At 49.9% G+C, this 18501-nt stretch overlaps 2 protein-coding genes across 2 annotated transcripts; both read right to left on the reverse strand.

Moving 5' to 3' along the window:
- Positions 1-7279: 7279 nt before the first annotated feature.
- On the reverse strand, positions 7280-8276 carry MAA_03707 (Tyrosine-protein kinase, active site protein; the record flags this gene model as incomplete). Its single annotated transcript, XM_007821705.1, has 2 exons — positions 7280-8016; positions 8120-8276. The coding sequence occupies 2 exons, from the start codon at positions 8274-8276 to the stop codon at positions 7280-7282; spliced, it is 894 nt and encodes a 297-aa protein (XP_007819896.1).
- A 1882-nt stretch (positions 8277-10158) lies between these two features.
- On the reverse strand, positions 10159-10656 carry MAA_03706 (uncharacterized protein; the record flags this gene model as incomplete). Its single annotated transcript, XM_007821704.1, has 1 exon — positions 10159-10656. The coding sequence occupies one exon, from the start codon at positions 10654-10656 to the stop codon at positions 10159-10161; it is 498 nt and encodes a 165-aa protein (XP_007819895.1).
- Between the last annotated feature and the right edge of the window lie 7845 nt (positions 10657-18501).

The following is an 18501-nucleotide window of genomic DNA, read 5'->3' on the forward strand; positions in this document are numbered from 1 at the left end:
AACGGTCCATCAGATGCGTGCCCTCCAATATTTTGTACTACTTTCAAAGTCCCCCTGAGGACGCCCTGTAGTGGCTTTCCCACCATTCCCGTTTTTGGCTGATGAGCTGGCAATGCAGGTGGGTAGTTGATTAACTGCAGGCGCTGGATCCCATATGAGCCCATTTTCATTGAATCCACGAGAGAACCATCAACCGTCAATAACGAGGCCGACAAAGACGCCTGGGAAATGAATCCACCAGTGGCATGTCGTCGGATGATGGGCATCTTTCACATGCCTTTGCTAGTTCTTGTCTTCTTGACATCGCCGTCAAGGTGACGTTCCCTTGTTGTGTGGCATCGCATGGAGTATTTTGGCTTTATATGAGCCACCATGTACGCACGAAACGGCCTTGATCGGAATTAGCTGTTGCCCCATCGGAATAGGAACGGAGATTCGTACTCTACACATGCCGTCTGTTTTGGCTTATTCCCTCGCAAGACCGCAGACCTGTGTGGTGACATGGAGTGTAGACCGCAGCGGTAGGTCCGTTAGCTGTTTGATGTATTTCGCAACAGGGCAATGGCTTGCTGCTTATGAAAGAGCATGTCGCCAAATCCCACTCTAGGCGGTGATGGTGCATGAGTAGCCAACCCGGAGCGACCATGTCCACGCTTCGAGTGTTTGGTCTGGACGGCTGTGCGAAACGCTACATCCATCTTAGTCTGAATCTTCTAACGGAACAAAACATTCTGACTCTGGTCCTGTTTGCACTGGTATCTTGCCGGGCATGCAGGGGCTCATCACTCCAGCCCGAGACAGAAAAAAAAGTGTACGACTCGGCGGCAGACGTCTCTCCTCTGACGCAGCAAGACTGTCCCGCCGAGAACAAAGCCCATGATGTGGAATGAAAGAAAAAGCAAACACTGTCGATCATCTGCAAGTCGGCATGATAGGAGTGCCACGAGATCAATTAGACCCAACAGAAGGTGAACAAGTCTGGCATTTCTTCCGTTTCTCATGGACCACATTGGTTCCCACTACCATGAATACTTGAGCCGTAATTCCATGCTATGATGGGAAGAAAGCAAAAGTGTATAAACCTTCGTAGTGCTAATGTTTCCTGCAGAATAAACGCACATGCCTCTAGTTGACCTCTACATTTGCATCCTCTACTAATAACTCTAAAACTGCCAGAAGAAACCGCAAAGTATATTTGGCTCAGAGACCAAGTTTAGGCCTTTCTGAAGGAATCTTGCACGCACGTATGTGTCATAGCTTGATGACTATGTACATTTCGTCCTCCTCAAGAAAAGTATCGAGGACCTTTAAGATGTAAATGAGACCATACAGATCTCCGGCCATCAGACTGGTTGAAATACAAACCGGCTAGTAGACCAATGAGTACCTTACAATATACACACTTAATACCTTACAATATGTACGGTGTACGCGTGGGATGGATGTTGTGTGCGGCAGCCGCGGGCCAGGACGCAAATAATGACGATTGATCAATGAGCAGAGATATCTTGATTGGCGAAGGATTGGGAAGCACATGGGACACTTCGAATTAGGCTGATATTTAATTTGGGATGGTGTTAAACAAGTCATATTGAACTTGGGATGGTATGTAACTATTTGGCATGGACGGGATTTCAACGAGGTCGTTGAGTTAGATTGGACATGAAGTAACTTATAATATGCACACTTGATGCCTACGATATACACTAATATATCCAACGGTAAACCTAATTTTGCCCATGCTGCCGATGACCTGCAGTCATTAGCCCGCGAAGTGCAGTCATGCTCCAACATTCAAGCGGTACAGGACGCGTCAACACTCAATAGAATTGAGTTGGGAGCCTTACGACGAACGATGGAGACGAAACTTGACGCGATTGATCCGAGGCCTGGCACGGTTGAATAGAAGCTCGGTGCCTTAAATCAGTCAATTAAAGTGGTGTGAGTACCATTATTTCTACTTACAATACAGTAAATAGCTAACCCTATAGTTCGTTTACATAATGCTCCAGCGTTGATGTCCAATAGTCATATTCGTCACCAGGGGATGAAGCTGGCTCCGTTATATAGCCCTGTAGCTGGTGATATAATCACGACGAGAGTCAATCTCAGAAGGGGAAATGAAGTCAACATAGTTAATGACAGCAGCCTACTTCGTGCACACGCAACACAAGGCGCATCGATAACACTGACATCGGGTACCTTTGCACTTTTTGATCGAACATACTTTTGTATAATAGTGGTATACTTGAGCAAATATATTCTGCTACGGACTGCAGCTTGGAAGATGATCGCAGTCAAAATCGCAGTTAGGCATGTCCACCAAACGTATCGTTGCCGTGGTCAGAGCTCTGAGAAAACGAATGTCCTCGGTTATGGAGATTATTGATACGCCGACCGCGGTGTTATGAGGGTATAAGGAAAGAGCAAAGTCCACGGCTGGGACGATAGTTTAAGATTATCCAGTTTCTGCTTCTAGTTGGCGGGATTAGTATCCATCCTAGAGAGCGATGAGTCGAGAAAATACGTGTCAATGTAACCAGTGCTAAAAGCAGGTAGGTATCTTCCACTAATCGCTTCAGAACTCGTCTGTCTCATGGCTGTAGAGAATAGTACGAAGCACAGAGCGCAAAAGCTAAGTTCTTGATCTAGTTAAATACTTTTTGCCCCCTACTAAACCAGGCCAGAAGGGCTTGCGGACGTTTCTCCTACTCAAAATCAGGTTCGCATGAGAAACAGTCCGGGGATCAAGGCAATTCTATGTTAGAAAAGCACCGGGGAGAGAATTTTGTGCCAGTATTACACAAGAAATGTCAAATTATGAGGACAAGTTGGGCGGTTTTAGATCAGAGTGTGAACAAGGTGGAAGAAGATGATAATGAAGAGGGAGATGATAACATTGAGGAGGAGGAGAGTGATGAGTAATAATAGCTACTAAACATCAATAATATGGTAGTTTCCAAGCTTGTGCCTCCTTCTGTCACGATGGATATTGGATTTGACAATCGAATCATGGAGTGAAAAGATCCAGCCACAGCAGCCCTTGGCCGAATATCACCAATATCAAGCTCTTCGTGTGTCCTTTCACCGTTTTAGTCTATATATATACGTGACTGCTGTTTGGCCACAGTTTTGCAATATAGTCTGCCTTCATCCAGTACACTTACTCATGCAAATCCTCCTTTAAAGAAAGAAATTATTAAGACAAACACCCGCAGATTCGCTCTTTTCAATTATTTTTATGAGATGAAGAGTCAATGTTTAATCCCATGGTGGAAGAGTCTTGTTATTGAAGCAGCAACTCCCACTACCTCGTTCCTAGGGAATCAACGTCGCCATGAATCATAATATTGTGACGGAAGAAGCGTGCCTTTCAAAGACAAGATATGACTGAAAGGCCCTTTGACTACTAGGTAACTGCCTGGATGGCTTTGTACCACATTCTAACTCCCTAAAGCAGTCAAGGGTCCAAACAGAGTATCTCTTCCCACAAGCCTTGGAAGCATCCCGGCCCAGGCCCATATCGAATTGTTGATGCTTCTTTTCTAGTGAGCTCTAATGAGTGGCTATAGGCGTATCGATCAGAAAAAATAGTGGCCTGTTGGTCACAATATTCGACGGATACATCGTTGAAGCCTTAACTGCTTCGAGAGCATATACGAGGGTCAGCGAAGGCGCTAGCATCAAGTCTCGACGGAGCACACTGGCTCCAGTTCCTGCATAGACCACGGGCGTGAAGAAGAAATAGGCGCTCGAGAGGACGATCTTGGTCAGCGCCCTGTTGGATGATCCCACCTTATCGTGCCTTTGCACATGCTTACACAGTGCATCACTTACCGTCCATGAGGCCAAGTGACATCTGCGCCGCCATGGCACATATCCGGATACATAAGAAAGGCAAAAAAAAAAGAAAAAGAAAAAAGTCACCGGGATGCGCATATTGGAGCGTGGTTCCAGAAGGTCCGCCAAGAAGTTTGCTTATCCGACTTGTCTTGTCGAAGCTCTTGGCCAGCGGTCGACACCCTCGATAAGTAGAGATAAGTAGTCATCCGAGGCATCTGCCAAGCTCATGTTTGCTATTTGCAATCATGGGGCCAAGACCGACTTCGCCTCCTTTTGTGTCAGCGTCGTAAGGCCTTGCCAATTGGACTACTTGGTGATGGAACTAGTGGGAGGCATGAAGCATTGCAACTTACCATGCATCTGGCCATCAAGAGACATACTATTTAAAGCATGTTAGCATACGTGTATACTTGTTAATAGGCAAATATATTTTGCCGTAGGCGTAGCATCTACAATACTGCAGAGTGGTCGTTGCCAAGACTTCACGTGGAGATTGATGTCGCCTTTCGACGATCTTGTTGGCTGGGGGCACCGTTTCAGAGGGCGGGCATAGCCACGGTCAAACCGGGCGAGCAAAAGGCTTTGTTCGTGAAAAATGGCCCTAGGGTCATGGACCTGCAGGTTAAATTGAGATAGATGGTGGAACACAACCTTGGCAACGTACACATGCATGTTTACATGTGGTTTGGAGGAGAGGCATCAGAAGCCGCACCCTACACCCTGAGCCTGTGAAGACACATGGTACGGCTCCGTGCTGGGCCGGTTGGTGATCGCCAGCTAAAGAGGAGCTAAACGAACAAGCTTTTGCCTCGCCATGGTGCAAATGCTATCTATGATCGCCGCCTTTCTCGGAATGGGAAAGGCGTGAGGACCGTATAGTAGCAAAACTAGCGGGCCTAGCCGTGAGTTTGATCGCCAGAAAGAAGTCCTCCTGGTAGGTTCAAGGTGGTACTTTCTACTAGTGGTAGTACTAAACTCGAAGTGAAGCTTGCGGATAAGCTTGCGCAGCAGTTTCATGCAACCGAACATGCATGGAAGAACTCGACAAACTCTATCCAGTGTCATCCACCCATCCAACCCATCCACCCATCATCCACCATCGCGTTTTCTGACGCAGTGCGACTTTTTAGGACGCGCCAGCCTCCAGGACGAAGCGGGGTTCCTTTCCATGTTGACGGCCCTCATGTTTCCCAACAGCAGTTAGAGGCGTACAAAAGATGCAATGGTACTGCTTGGCATTCAAGTCGAAGATACATGGGGAGTACTTGACGGCCGTAAGCCTTGCCATAATCCATCCGGAGGGGGGCGTGTGCCGGAAGCTGGCAGATGATAGCCTCTGTTACTTCGATTCAACAGGAAAGGAGAGAGAGAGAGAGTACGAGAGTTTTGAGAAACGGGATGATGCATGATTGACTGTCTTGGCAATTTGTTTTCCCCAATCTGTACATTTGGCTGGTATCATTGGAGACGCGACCGTTTCGCAACCCATGTTGGACGGATGGGACATTTAACTCGTGGGTCGAGACATGCCGAGTGAACAGACGACACTGTCGGTAAATGTGTTATTTCTTCCATCAAGATGAAGCACTGGCCAATTAGTTGGAGTCGTCCTCTGTGTATTTGTTCATAGCGACCACGATACCGCGGGCAAACACTCAAGGCAATGCGGCCGGGGTATGTATTGCAGCAGACAAAAAAAGGAGCCTTTGTCTCAACCAAGAAGTAGTAAGCCAGCAACAGAGGCAACACCCGAGTGGCCATGCTGCAGTCCATTCGGACAGTAAGCTGATTTTTTTCCCCTTCTGCTAATAAGCTTCTTCATTGGGGGGACGGGCCTGTTGGGCATCAATACCATGGCAGCAGACAGGGTGCCGAGTCAAGCTCGAGCAACACGCACGGGCAGAAGGAGCTTTTGCAAGACAGCAAGACGCCTCCGCCGAGGCGCAGGATGCAAGCCCGCAGAAGAAAGCATCGATTATTGCTCCGTATGGAGTATGTACTCCGTAGCACGGAGTAGTAGTTGCCTCCTCGTTGGGTTCGCCTATTTTTTACGACGGCGATTTTGTGCAACCCGCCTTGCTGAAGCAGTGCTGCTCAACCATGGAACAGACACATCAACAATAGCATTGGCGCCATCAAAATTCGATCAATGAGTGTCCCGTGTCGTCTTCACCGCAATCTGTTAGTCGGGCTGAAGAAAACGATTAAGGGCTTTCGGACTGATCTTGACGATGCTCAACTCAGCTGCTCCGTAGAAACAACCAACGCCGCCTCTGCAAATGGGTAGACGGGACCATGGCTGGTTTGGGAGTCTGCCCGCATCAATACCTGTTGGTTGACTCGCGAATGAACGATGGACGGCAAATCGGAATGCAAGAAAACTGTGATTTTTCTCAAACGGCCAGCTGCTGGCAAGGCATGAGATGTCAATATGTATGTCAGTTAGGATGGATCGTGGATGCGCCTGCACCAGTGTCTGAAAGCTGCATACATGTACGTACCGTCAATGGACATCTTTGCGTGCACTGGCCATCTGTCAGGGCTGCTGCTCACCGGAAATGCTTGATCCGATGCATGCATTTAGGTAAAGTAACTATGGTCTAGACGTATAGGTCGACGGTACATGTGCTGCGGAGAAGTGACTGTCGAGCTCTTTGATCCGGAGGCGAGGTCGCCAAGTGCAGTACATAAAGTACCTTGCGTGCCCTTGCGTCGTGTGTTGTCAAGTGTATGTAGGTGAACTCTGTATGTATATCTGATTGGGTGTGGTGCAGATTCGCGAGACTTGCAGCAATCTGCTGTATATTGGCGTCAACGGCACATACCGAGCATTGAACACATGCAGTCTAGACTGTCTGGTGGCAGAACATATGTGCCCACCAAGAAGTTCACACTAATATACTGTAGTATCTTGTAACAGACATGGAGCGTGATGCCAGGCACCTGATCTGATCGAACACTTTTTGCCTCCCACTGTAGCAATTGCAGACGCAAAATTATCTTCCCTACAACTCGCTCTCGCTCTTGATCCAAATGCTGGAAGCAAGAATATCGTTATGCCCCAGTTGTTGTTAACGCATACATGTGCTGAAGATATGCATATACAGGTAACCGTGCTCCTCCAAGCGCTTTTTGGTCATGTACATGAAAAAAGAGGAAACCATCATCATAGCGACCGACAAAAGTAATGCATGTATTAACGGCCAATCTGCTTTTGAAAAAAAGAAAAACATCCCAAAAAGAACTCATATCGCTGTCCAGGGGTATGTCACTGCCTACTCCTCAAATGAATGTTAATCCCGCCGTTGTAAGAAGAGAAAACGCCCAATCCATGTCGTTACTGAGAATTCAGTGTGCCGCCCTCCCTTATAAGCACAAATTAGCACCCTTTTTGTTGATCTCGCTGTTTCAGTCTCTGCAACCTCTTGAGTAGTGGCTAGGGCGACTGCCATTGCAGAATGGAAAAGTATAAAACCAATTCGTCATGATATACCTCGGGGAAAATCTCGTACGCATACGATGGCCAGTCTCCATCTTCTGCACCCGTCCTCAAGAAGAATTTTACGTACTCCCAGTATTCGGGGAACCAACCTGCTTCTTCCCAATCAACCAACCCCACAATCCTATCGTTGGACACAATGATGTTTCTGGGGCTCAAGTCCCCGTGTGTAAAGACAATTCGATGGCCATTCCTCTGCTGTCTGGTGAAGGCATCCCTCACCGGTCTCGGCGTGACATGCGACAAGTTCGATATCAGGTACTTGTTGAACTCGTCCTCGTTGACAAGCGACGGAAAGTAATGCGAGTGGCAGAGTCTCGAGTCGCGGAATTGGCCACCACTACAGGCACCCACCAATCTAGGGGGAGCCTGTAATGCACGCATGGCGGTGAGCATACTGCGGAGTTGGAGGGCAATGCTACGCTTCTGACGAAGCGTCATGGTCCGCCATACTTCTGACAAGGGCCGGCCCTCGACTTGGCTCATCTGAAGAACATTGATGCCGCCGGGCTGGCTGTCCGTGGTGAAGATTTCGGGTACGGGCAGACCTGCAAGAGCGGCAACTTGGATAGCTTCGGCTTCTTCGAGGGAAATGGTTTTGCCCGACTTGACGATGGTTTTGTCTGGGAAGAGGGTGACACTTCGGTCCGATGTGCTGTAGAGAAGGATGGAACCTGTTTTGAACGAACACGGTTAGTTACAAATGACGGCATATGACAACTCGGAAACTTGGATATCCGAAGGAAACACGAGTTGTAAGCACAAAGGGCCTCGTACCATCTGATTCCGTGCCATGATTGTCGTCGACAGTCGATGGTGAAGGAGCTGGTGCACTTTCATCCAGCTGCCCCAGATATTTCCACACGACGTCGAAACTGCCCAGCAGTTTGGGCTCCGCACCAATCCCTACCACAGATTTCTCTTGCGTTACCATTATGAAAGACTGGAAGGTGAAGGGAGGTATTTTGTAAATCGGGGCGAGTTTGTGTGACTTTGACACTGCGGCTGCAGCTGCGGCTGTGGCGCCGGCACCTTCAACGAGACAGCGTCGTCGAATTCACGACTGATTCGAAATTTTCCATTCAAAGAGGCGAAATAGAAAGGAAAGAAGGAAAGAAACGCAAAGAAAAAGGAAAGACTTAAAGGCTCGAAAACTGTCAGCTAGAGAACCTCAGAACCTCCATTTTCCCGCCGAGGCAATCTCATTTTTATTTCTGAGCGGCGGGAATGGTCCTTACTTGCGCAGTCCTCCGTGAGGGGTTCCATCCACTTCTTATCAATGTTGGTTGCAGCCCTGTCTCTCTGTCTCTCATTGATCCCTCCATCTCCCCTCTTTAGACTTGAGCACTTGAGCGTGACATTGGTTCGCTTTTGTGTAACAGGCAACCGCCCGGCGCGGGAGCATGGGATGTGACTGATCCCATGCATTGCCCGCTTCTGGCAAGCGTTGGGCAGTTTTTTTTTCTGGCAAATGGATGGGCAATATTGACAGAGACCGCCATGGCTACTCCGGCTCTCAGAGGCATGATGCTGCGGCATAGAGAGTCCTCCTTACTGAGGCAGCATGGAGTGGTTCACGAGTACTACTCGGTCCCGATGGGGGGCGACATTCCCGTGGGATGATTCAGAAATAACCCGGTCTATTCGGCCTGCCCCCGGTAGTACTACTTCCAAGGACAAGGGCCACCTGAGCATCTTAATGGACCGTTGTCTTCACGCGGAACTGGTGCGTAGAAGCATAGGCCAACATGTCTCGATGTGCGTAAAGTGCTCAGGTCAAGGAGCGCCCCGTGTCTGTATTTGTGTGATGATGAAAAACAGAGAGCAAAAGGCCCAAAAAAGACCCACGAGTAGAACTCCTTGAAGGATATTCTGCATCATCCTGGCCTGCCGGATGCCGATTGCTCGTTTCATGCTACATGCCCTGCAACACTATATTTTTCTTTGTCGATCTTATCATTTCACATCAAACATTGCAGATGCCGCCGCCTACCGCTGTGCCAAACCTCAAGGGTTGGCCATGTGTCGATTGGTGGGCAGACGCAGCATCTCGAGAGCCACCTAATAAGAGTAAGAGTCCAGGCCTTCATGCACCTCTGTCATTATTTCTCTCGGACAAGGGCCCCAGCATAACTGTAACAAAGGACCAGGTCAATCTCCACCTTTCACAGCATGAAACGAAACGGAAGCAAAAATGTGCAAAGGCAAAGGGGACCACGGCCAACAGGATTGAAAGGGGAAAAAATAAAAATAAAAACCAAGTGCCTGTACGGAGTACCATCAGTTCCAGGCACCCAAAAAACTCAACAACACATGAGATCAGTTTGCCCCCAACGCCATGTCCGCCTTGTGATGACTCCAACTCACTCATGTTGCCGGCCCAGACTCAACACCTAAAATACCACACATACAACACATGCCACCCACCTTGATGACCTTTTGGCGGACTCTGCCACACACTCTTTGTCCTGTGCGTTGTGATCGCTCAGGTCGTGCTCTCCCACATGGTTACTTGCCAAATGCGGCTGTCGTGGAACGGAGCTCTGCCTACCAGTGGCTTTGTCGATCGAGGGACCATTGAATCGGACAGCGACCGGGAATATTTTGGAGCAGGCGGAAAACAAACTGGGGATGTGAATCAAGCATGTAATAAGAAAAAGAATAAGACGATTAGAAAGAAAGACAAACCCCGCAAAAGACTCTCAATACCATGAAACCATGCGTTTGTCTCGTAATTTCGTTGCAACTTAAATCGTAGTTGTAGATATCATCTAGTAGCCCTAACAAGCTGCGGCAAAAAATCACCACCTTGGTGATTAGACGACATCTGTGGTGTCATTGCTGCTGCTGCTGCTGCGGATATGGCCGTGATGTGTCTCCGGGAGCTCATCAGCCGAGCCCTGCAGAACCGTCACAAGCATCTGTTCGAAGCCGTCATCCAGCTGCCTTCTGGTCAAGTGGCCCTTGGAGACCAGAAACGTAAGTGCTTCCCAAATCCACTGCTGGCCATTGAATTCGAGGTTGTGGTTTTCGATGGGCACGTCGGTGAGGATCTTGACCAACTCGCTGGCGGATAATTTGTCCGTCCTGCCAATGTAAATGAGCGGGAGGGCACTTCCGGTGCAGGTCGGATCCCAGTCTCTCTTGATCTCGAACTGGTAGTTGTGGATGGCGCGCTTCACGTGAAAATAATACTGGGATCCTCTTTCGCACGGAACGAACCAGAGGCCAATTCGTCGCTGGTGAGACGTGTCTTGGATGCTTCCGCGATGAACCACGATGTGCGTTTGGAACTCTTGCTGGTGCCTGTCCATCTTTAAAGCATAGGCGGAGGCAGGTGTGCCGATGGACAAAGTAGGGCGAGGGGAGGGGAGGGGAGCAGGCAGAGAAGCAGAGGGAGAAGTAAAAGGCGCAGGTGAAGAGAGACAAAGTGGATGGACAGGAAGAGAGAGAAAGAGAGGGACAGGAGAAGGAGAGAGACACAGAACGGAGACGGACGCAGAGGAAAAAGAGCCTGGCTCGCGGATTGAACAAAAACCAGACAGATGCTGCTGGCGAGCTTGTTAGCGACCGGAAGGAGAAAAAAACCGGCCACATGTGTATGCACCTGAGGGAATTGAAGATGGACGCGATACCGACTTTTTTTTTTTTTTAAGTTTTTGTTTGTGGATTCTGATTGCAAAGGGTGGCAGTGATGAAAGCCGTCTGGGGATATCGGTTTTGTCAGGAGCAGCTAATGCAGAGCATCGCAGGGACTCATGGCTTCATATCGTTGGCAGCGTGGAGAGTCAGCAATAGTTGGTTGGTGATGATATTTTTCATTGTTGCGAAGCTCGTTTGCCCGTTGGACACGACCTTTGTGCCACAGGATTGAAGGCATCCAAGCTCATTGAGGCGGGTGTCGTCCGGCGTGGTGCATCGTGTGTGTCCATGTGTGTGTGTGTGTGTGTGTACGACTTTTATCGGTTTGTCCAGGAGACTTTGACGAGACAAGTCATGCACCACGGGGCCGAGTATGGACGCGGGCATCAAGACGATGATGGAAAACATATACGATACAACATGTTGGGATGTTTGGATGGGAGGGGGCCGTTTGGGGCGGCACATATAAGAGCATCAACAAGATATGATACTTGCTCGCCGACGCCATAGATAGAGGGGCCGTCCATGAGTTTGGGGGACGGGCGGTGAAGTGTCTGGCAAAATGTCCCATCACTAGATGGCCCGATGAAAAGTATGAAATGGAGGCGTCCTGTGAGGATGAAGCATTGATGGTTAATACATGAGTACCAAATACGCGTGCATCGTCATGTTTGAAGCCCCGCGTAGCCCTCGAGCGGCTAAGTACTTGAGTAATAAGCAATTACGCTCAGGATACATGAACTCTTGATGAACCAAGTCCCCGGCAGCCTTAGGTTCCAGGTACTTGCCAAGGTACCTACTTAGTAGGTAGTACTTAGTAAGTATCGGATCGGTAGGTGTTTGGAGGCGGCGGGAAACTGTGTCTGGTATTTTCCCCTCGTCTTCCTCTCGAATAGAGAAAGAGAGAGGCTTACGGGGGAGTGATGTATCGTAACATCAACGGCTACTAGGAGAGGAATGGGCGGGAACAAGGCAGAATTTGCCCAGAAAATTAAGGCATCATCATGGCAATAGTGGTCAATGGTCAGACACGCTTTGAGTAGATGCATCATCAATCGATCGAATTTGGCGCGGCCAAGCCGTCAACTCGCAACATTCCTTCGAAGCGGTTTCAACATTGAATCTTCCCCAGACTTGCAAATACTTGACCAAACCAGACATTTCGGTGTTATAATATTGACGGAACTCGCCGCAGCTACATGTACAGTGGCGGGCTTCTGGACGGGTATGGCGGCTCCTGCCGCTGTCATTGGGCCCGCCACTCCACTGGAGGGGTCAACGGTCTGGTGGCGCGGGGTTTCCCAAGGGTCGATGCCCACTGAATGTCCTCGGAGCCCCTCACCATTGAAAGCACAGGCCCTAGCCCTCTGCCCCTCGGGTCGGTTGGGCAACCACTAGGCATGAACGATCATCTGTTTAGCTTGAACTAGGCACTACGCCGCATCACGGCAGCTGTGACAATCATCGCCATCATCGCCAACCACCACCATCCTTCACCATCCGTCTCCGACATGGACAGCAGCATTCTCCACTTGGTCCGTCCGCCATCCAAGCCACTCCCGAGCAATTGCGAACTACAAGTCATGAACTCGTGCGTCCACCTGCAACCCCAATATCGCGTCCCTGCAGAGTACTGCAGCACTTGACTACCTCCTTTCTTCGTTTCCAACTCCACGCCATCGTCATCGACTTTTCAAGTTGGACCATGTGAGCTCCCGGCGGCAACTTCCAACGTCGTGGCCCATAACCTAACCGTTCATGTGAGTGAGCAAATCGAGTAACCCCCCATTCATGCGTCAATCCGTCCATACTTGCTCGTGTTCCTGAATGTTTACACTAGCCAGGTCGTGCAACACTGCCAAGACCACAGAACCTATGTTGCATCTTGCAAGAAGCCACCTACCATACCGGCCGTGTAAAAAAAACCTTTGGCTCTCGGTTCGCCCTGGACTCCACGTCTCTTTGCAGAGCACCAAGTGCGACTGCCAAGGGTTCAGTCTTTCCCGGTAGACTTCGTCTATAAGAAACGCCGTCTTCTCCCCGCCGCAAAAAAAAAGAAAGAAACAAAACGAACACAGCGACACGTCGACATGACACGACTGGTGAATCCAACATCACATGTACTCCACGATTCACATTTGCCACTTGGGGGACCTACAATCTCGTACGGAGCCCACCATGGCTATTTTCATCGGATCGGCTTTTAGCCAACTGGGAGGCGACTCGTGGTCCATCCTTGACCCGACGGCCGAATCACCGGGCCTCCTCCTTGTTTGTTCCACATCACCGAACATGCCGTCCTGTCTTTTGTTTGTTGAAACGAGGCACCAATGACTTGGCGGGGTCCAAGTCTTTCTTTCTTGGCGTAGTATTCGGACCAAGGGGGTAAGCCGTTGAGCTTGTGACAACCGGCTTGCGGATGATCAAACCAAGCCGTGACATGCAAAATCGCCATAGTTCCGGAATCAAAGGAGAAACCCGTATATTGCCGCCTTTGATGCTCGCCGCCGTATCCTCACAAAGAGGGCTGTCAGTTCAACTCCCGTGGAAGGGGTGCGTGCGTGGTTGTCTCTGGCATACCGTGTAGCATGGGTTTTTGCCTTGTTCGCGATGCTAGTCAAAAGAAGACAAGGCATGTAAGAATGGAAACAATGCCTATTACACCACCCCTTGTTTTACTGTACACGCTTGCCAACGACATGGCAGTCATGGCAGCCCCCAAGTTGTACGCACTTTTGTCAGTTTAACCACAAAGAGACGCCTGAGGCACTTATCCCGACCCTGCATCCTCATCAAACCTCGAGCCCGAGTCCATTTGACCCCGAGGCCAGGCGCACAGCAGACTCAAACTCTGTGTCACGTAAGCCGATTGGTGCCCTGGCCATCTTGAGCGTGTTTGTACAAAGCCTGTGGATATGAGCATTGGTGGTCAAGTAATGCAGACGGTTAAACAACCCACCATTTACAACCTCTAAAGGGTTTCTCCGCAAGTTGCTCCGATTTTACAGAAACAAATCCAAAGTGTGAGATGCAGTTTTCTGGGCCACGTCTGCTAGCCTGCGGCCCGAATTCGCAATGGAGATTGTAGAGACGAGTTTTGCACTGTGTCAATGATGCCGGTTCGTCATGGCCCGTCAGCAGGAAACTACGGCTAAGACCCTCGCCGACGCCTTTCATGGCCACGTTACACTGAGCAAAAATAGATGCACGAGGCGAGTTTATAGGTTTGCAACCCAAACCACCAGGCCAATCAATCCTCATTCATGAGTGTACGGAAGACGGAGATTCGTGGACGAGGACCGGGATGAATCCAATCAGGGGCCGAGCCAGGGTGTTTGAGTAGTTCTACTGCTAGTAATAGTACCAAGTTCCCAGAACAGGGACCAGTGATGGATGCGATCCCGTTACGCAAGCACACAGAGCTTTGTCCAGAAATAGACCGATTTACAGGGGATTTGGAGCCGTCGGCGGACGGCATCCTCGTCCCTGCCTGTGGTAGATGCACAAGGCACCTGCGCAGATGTCATGTTGGCAGTCCGGTGGCTACGCACGCTTGCCAAGCTCATCTGCCGGCTCATCTTGCAAGGCTGCACATGCAGATTCGAGCCCCGTGCTTCTAATATGTGTTGATGTCTACAATACTCATAGGCAGGCCAGGTCATCCAGGTCAGCAGAAACAGCGTGTCCTGCAACTAACATGGTCGGATTCGACTGTTGGGTTGGGTGCCAGAGTCTTGATTGTTGCATATTCAAAACTTTGTCCACGCCTTTTTGTTAAACTTGCCCCTTTCGACGAAAGTTTGCTCGGACGTACTATCCCAAAAGGGAGGCTCTGGGCATGTCGCAGTGGCATGCCGGTGGCAGCGTTCTAGAATATCACAAGACACTGATCGAAAGGAGACTCACCAAACGACTCTCACGAGACAGCAGTGGCCCATGGAAGGTTTTGGCATCCTTCTCCCGTCATCTGCGGACCTTGATGCAATATTCTGTATCGAGAGATGGAACATAGGAGCGGCGTCTATAGGCCATCAAGGCGGATGCGCAAATGTTCGCCATGCCCAATCAACGAGAGCGGAAGAGCACAACTGGCGTAATCTACACAACAAACGGAAAAGTCCAGAAGTCGGCCTAGAAACCTACCCTTGGCGAGGCAGGACATCGATGGTTTCAACTTCAATCCAGAAATACTAACTAGATGTTAGCATCAAATAGGGTTGCGCCAAGCTGAGCTCATTGCTAGTGGTGCGTAGCTGTGAAAATGTCGGATCTGGTCCAATCCAAAGAAGCACCCATGTGCCACCGTGCCCCCGGTAAATGAACATTGAAGGTTTGCACCTCATCCCCCAATGAGACATTGGCATGGACGCTTCAAAACCCAGGCAGATACCAGAGCGTAAAAGTTGTACACACTAGGCGCACGGCCAGGCAGGCTCCCCTGAGAAAAATTAAGGTTGCAATCAAGGTAGTTCGTAGTGTACATGTATGTACATACTGTACAGTATTGATTTGCTGCCCCTCATCTCCCAGTCTTTTCAAAAGAGCGGCGAATCGTGGGATGGCCGCCAAGGACTCTGTGCTGCCTGCTAGTAAGACATTGATCCATCTTGCTGATCGGGCGGTATTGCTGCATTTCAACCGCGCCATACATAAGCAGCAAGAGGAGAGTCCACGAATAGTGCTGACGCTGTCCCGGAGAAACATTACAACAGTGTTTGCCAAGCAGGAGCAAGGGTCATGGCCCGTCTCTGGGCAAATGAACGCTGAGAAGTACACACTGTATGTACATAGATGTTTATCAAGTGCCGTCTTGGCAGATCTCAGTTCGGAAATATGTGATGCAGGTCCGTCCCACGGGAGTGGTCAGGGCTCAGGAGACTTATCTCCATGGGCCTTCAGCGAAGGGTTTGTAAGAGTACCTTCATGCTCGAATTAAAGCTTGGCGGTTGCAGCAGTAGTAGCACATATGTACGTATGTATGTATCTGGTCTCATGCGCGGCCAAATGTCTTGGATTCGTAACAACCATCCAAAGAAGCTTAATTAGCACTGGGTGTTCGTCGCGCACCTGGTGCGGTCGGTACACATGTGCAACCACTGCGCACACGGCTCAGGGGCTGCTCTTTCCACTGTATGTATGATTGACCCTTTCTGTACCGGTCCGGAAGCCTGGCATTGTAGTATCCCCATTGATGATTTGACCGGTAGGGGACAAAGGCATGCAACGCTGCTCTTTGCCACATCAGCGCTGGGGTCCCTGTAGCCGATCGGAGTCCTTTTGTCTCCTAGCTGTACAAGTATGTACAATACGCGTGTGCATCAAGCACAGACTCTTGAAAACGCATCGGGATGTCCGAATCGTCGCGGTAGGACTGTTGCCCCGTCAGTGAAGCTGTGCTATTTATGTACTGTCAGCGCACTCTCCCCATCATAGCATAGCCATTGATGTCCGCAAATGCTCCAGCATCCAAGTGACGGGATCCATTTACCAATAGCTGCCGGCGGCCTCTCGACGTCCAGATTAGCTGAATCAATGCGACGGCTTGTCTTAGACTTTACAATCTTAATGCAATCAAGTCTATTTCAACGAGGAATTTGATCAGTCAAGTACTAGTAGTCAATGATAGGGAAGATACCACCCCCTCCTTGAACCTTTTGACTCAGCGCCCCATTCTACTCCCAAGCGTCGAGTGGTGCCATGCGACTACTTACTAGCGTCAGGTCTAACACTGTGTCCAGACAGAACTGAACACATCGGTTGACACCGCCCCTTGAACAGCCTTGGGTTTCTTTGCCTGGGATACTCCGTGCCTTGAGGGCGGTTTCTACGCTTATCGACGTTCGAGGCCTAACGGCGGCTTTGATGGTGAGATCTGAGAGATGCCACAGACTCAGGACATCAAGTCCATAGAATTGACATAGACAAACGTGGTCCAATCCTGCGCCGTTTGTCTTGGTACTCTATTTGAGAGCTTAGCCTCTTGCTTTATCTCAAGGCCCATCTCCCATGGCGTGAACTCTGCGGAGGGCCCGGAGGACAGGATGAATGGCAGAAGCGGAATTGAGCTATGTAGTTGAGGCGTTCCGGTTGGAGCAGATAGCCGTGCCGATTCTGCCGGGCTTCCCAACAAGACGACGCGTTTAGTATCAGGGGTGTTGGCGTGACGGAAACCACAGGTTCGACTGCAGCTTTAGCTCCCGATTATAAGACTACTAGATTGTAGAATTCTGTCAGCCCAGCGGCCTGGAAGAGCACCCGTGTAATGCCTATTGGTTGTGTACAGAGCTGTTCAAAAATAGTGCGGACCCCGTCAAATTTCTTCATCCATTTTCGGGCTGGACTTGCCGGAGCCTGCAGGAGAGAGCATTCTCATGACGCGTCCAGAAAAATCATCTATTCAGTCAGCAAGCATGGTTGTTCTGAGAAGTAACCACAATCTGCGCGGAGAGTTGGTTAAACAAGCGGAAACAAAAATACCTCGCCGGCAAATCTCGAGGCTGAAGCGGTCGAACAGCTTGCGCTTCAGAAACTGTTGGACCATGGTTTCGAGAATGTCATGCGGTGGACTTGAAGCTCCAGGCAGTCTGGTGCCCATGGGTTCCAGGGATTATTCATGTAGGAACACGGCAAGGTGGGTGTTTGAGGGAAATACTAGACGGTCTGTGAGTTCATGCTTGAGCTCTGGCGCGTTTTGCGGCCTTGTTGAAAGGCATTATAGCCATAGGTCAGTGGCAAAGCAGCATGTATGAGTGGTGCAATTGGCGATGGCGTCCTGGCAATGTGGGGAGAGTATCCATATTGCCCATGGGGTCGGGTAGACGGCGGGAAGCGTTACTCTCGAGAATTGCAAGAGCCAAATTCATCGCGCCGTACAGAATAGTCTCTTCCTGGCCTCTGCTCAAGCCCACGATAATGAGACGGAAGACGACTTTTTTCACGTTTCGCGGGTGCTTTGAATCAAGACACCACGACACCGAAACCACCGGAAATGGTATACGTCCCGGCGTCTGGGGAATGATGGCCCAGCAAGTTTGGCTTTCCCCCAAAACGCCCAGGGTGCATTTGTCCATGCCGCAGCTCTTACGGCGGAGACGCTATGTACGCGTGCTGTTGATCCATCGTCGATTCGTCGATTGTCGTTGCTGAAAATAGCAGGCCTCGCCGCCCCATGCATAATATACAAGTCACGACTTGAGCAGTTATTCGATGACAACGGGAATGAGCCGTGGACTCGACGTCGATTTCCCAAGCTGGTGGCTGTCCTGGGCTCTAGCCAAGAACCGGAAAACGCCGCGCTTCGCACTATTTATCTAGTAAGCTCCATATCGCGGATCTCAAGCTTTGGTCTGACTTGGACTACGCATTGAAATGTGCCCAGCAACCGGTTTTCATAGTTGCTGATTGTATTGTAAGTCAGATAACTTTGCAGGCTGTGGTTGCAGCCCAGCCCACACATACATTGTAATGGTTGCTGCATCAGTTCGCGATGCACGATGCAGGATTGCCTGGAACAGGGT

Source organism: Metarhizium robertsii, assembly GCF_000187425.2.
Source record: "Metarhizium robertsii ARSEF 23 chromosome Unknown MAA_Scf_3, whole genome shotgun sequence".
Classification (NCBI taxonomy): domain Eukaryota; kingdom Fungi; phylum Ascomycota; class Sordariomycetes; order Hypocreales; family Clavicipitaceae; genus Metarhizium; species Metarhizium robertsii.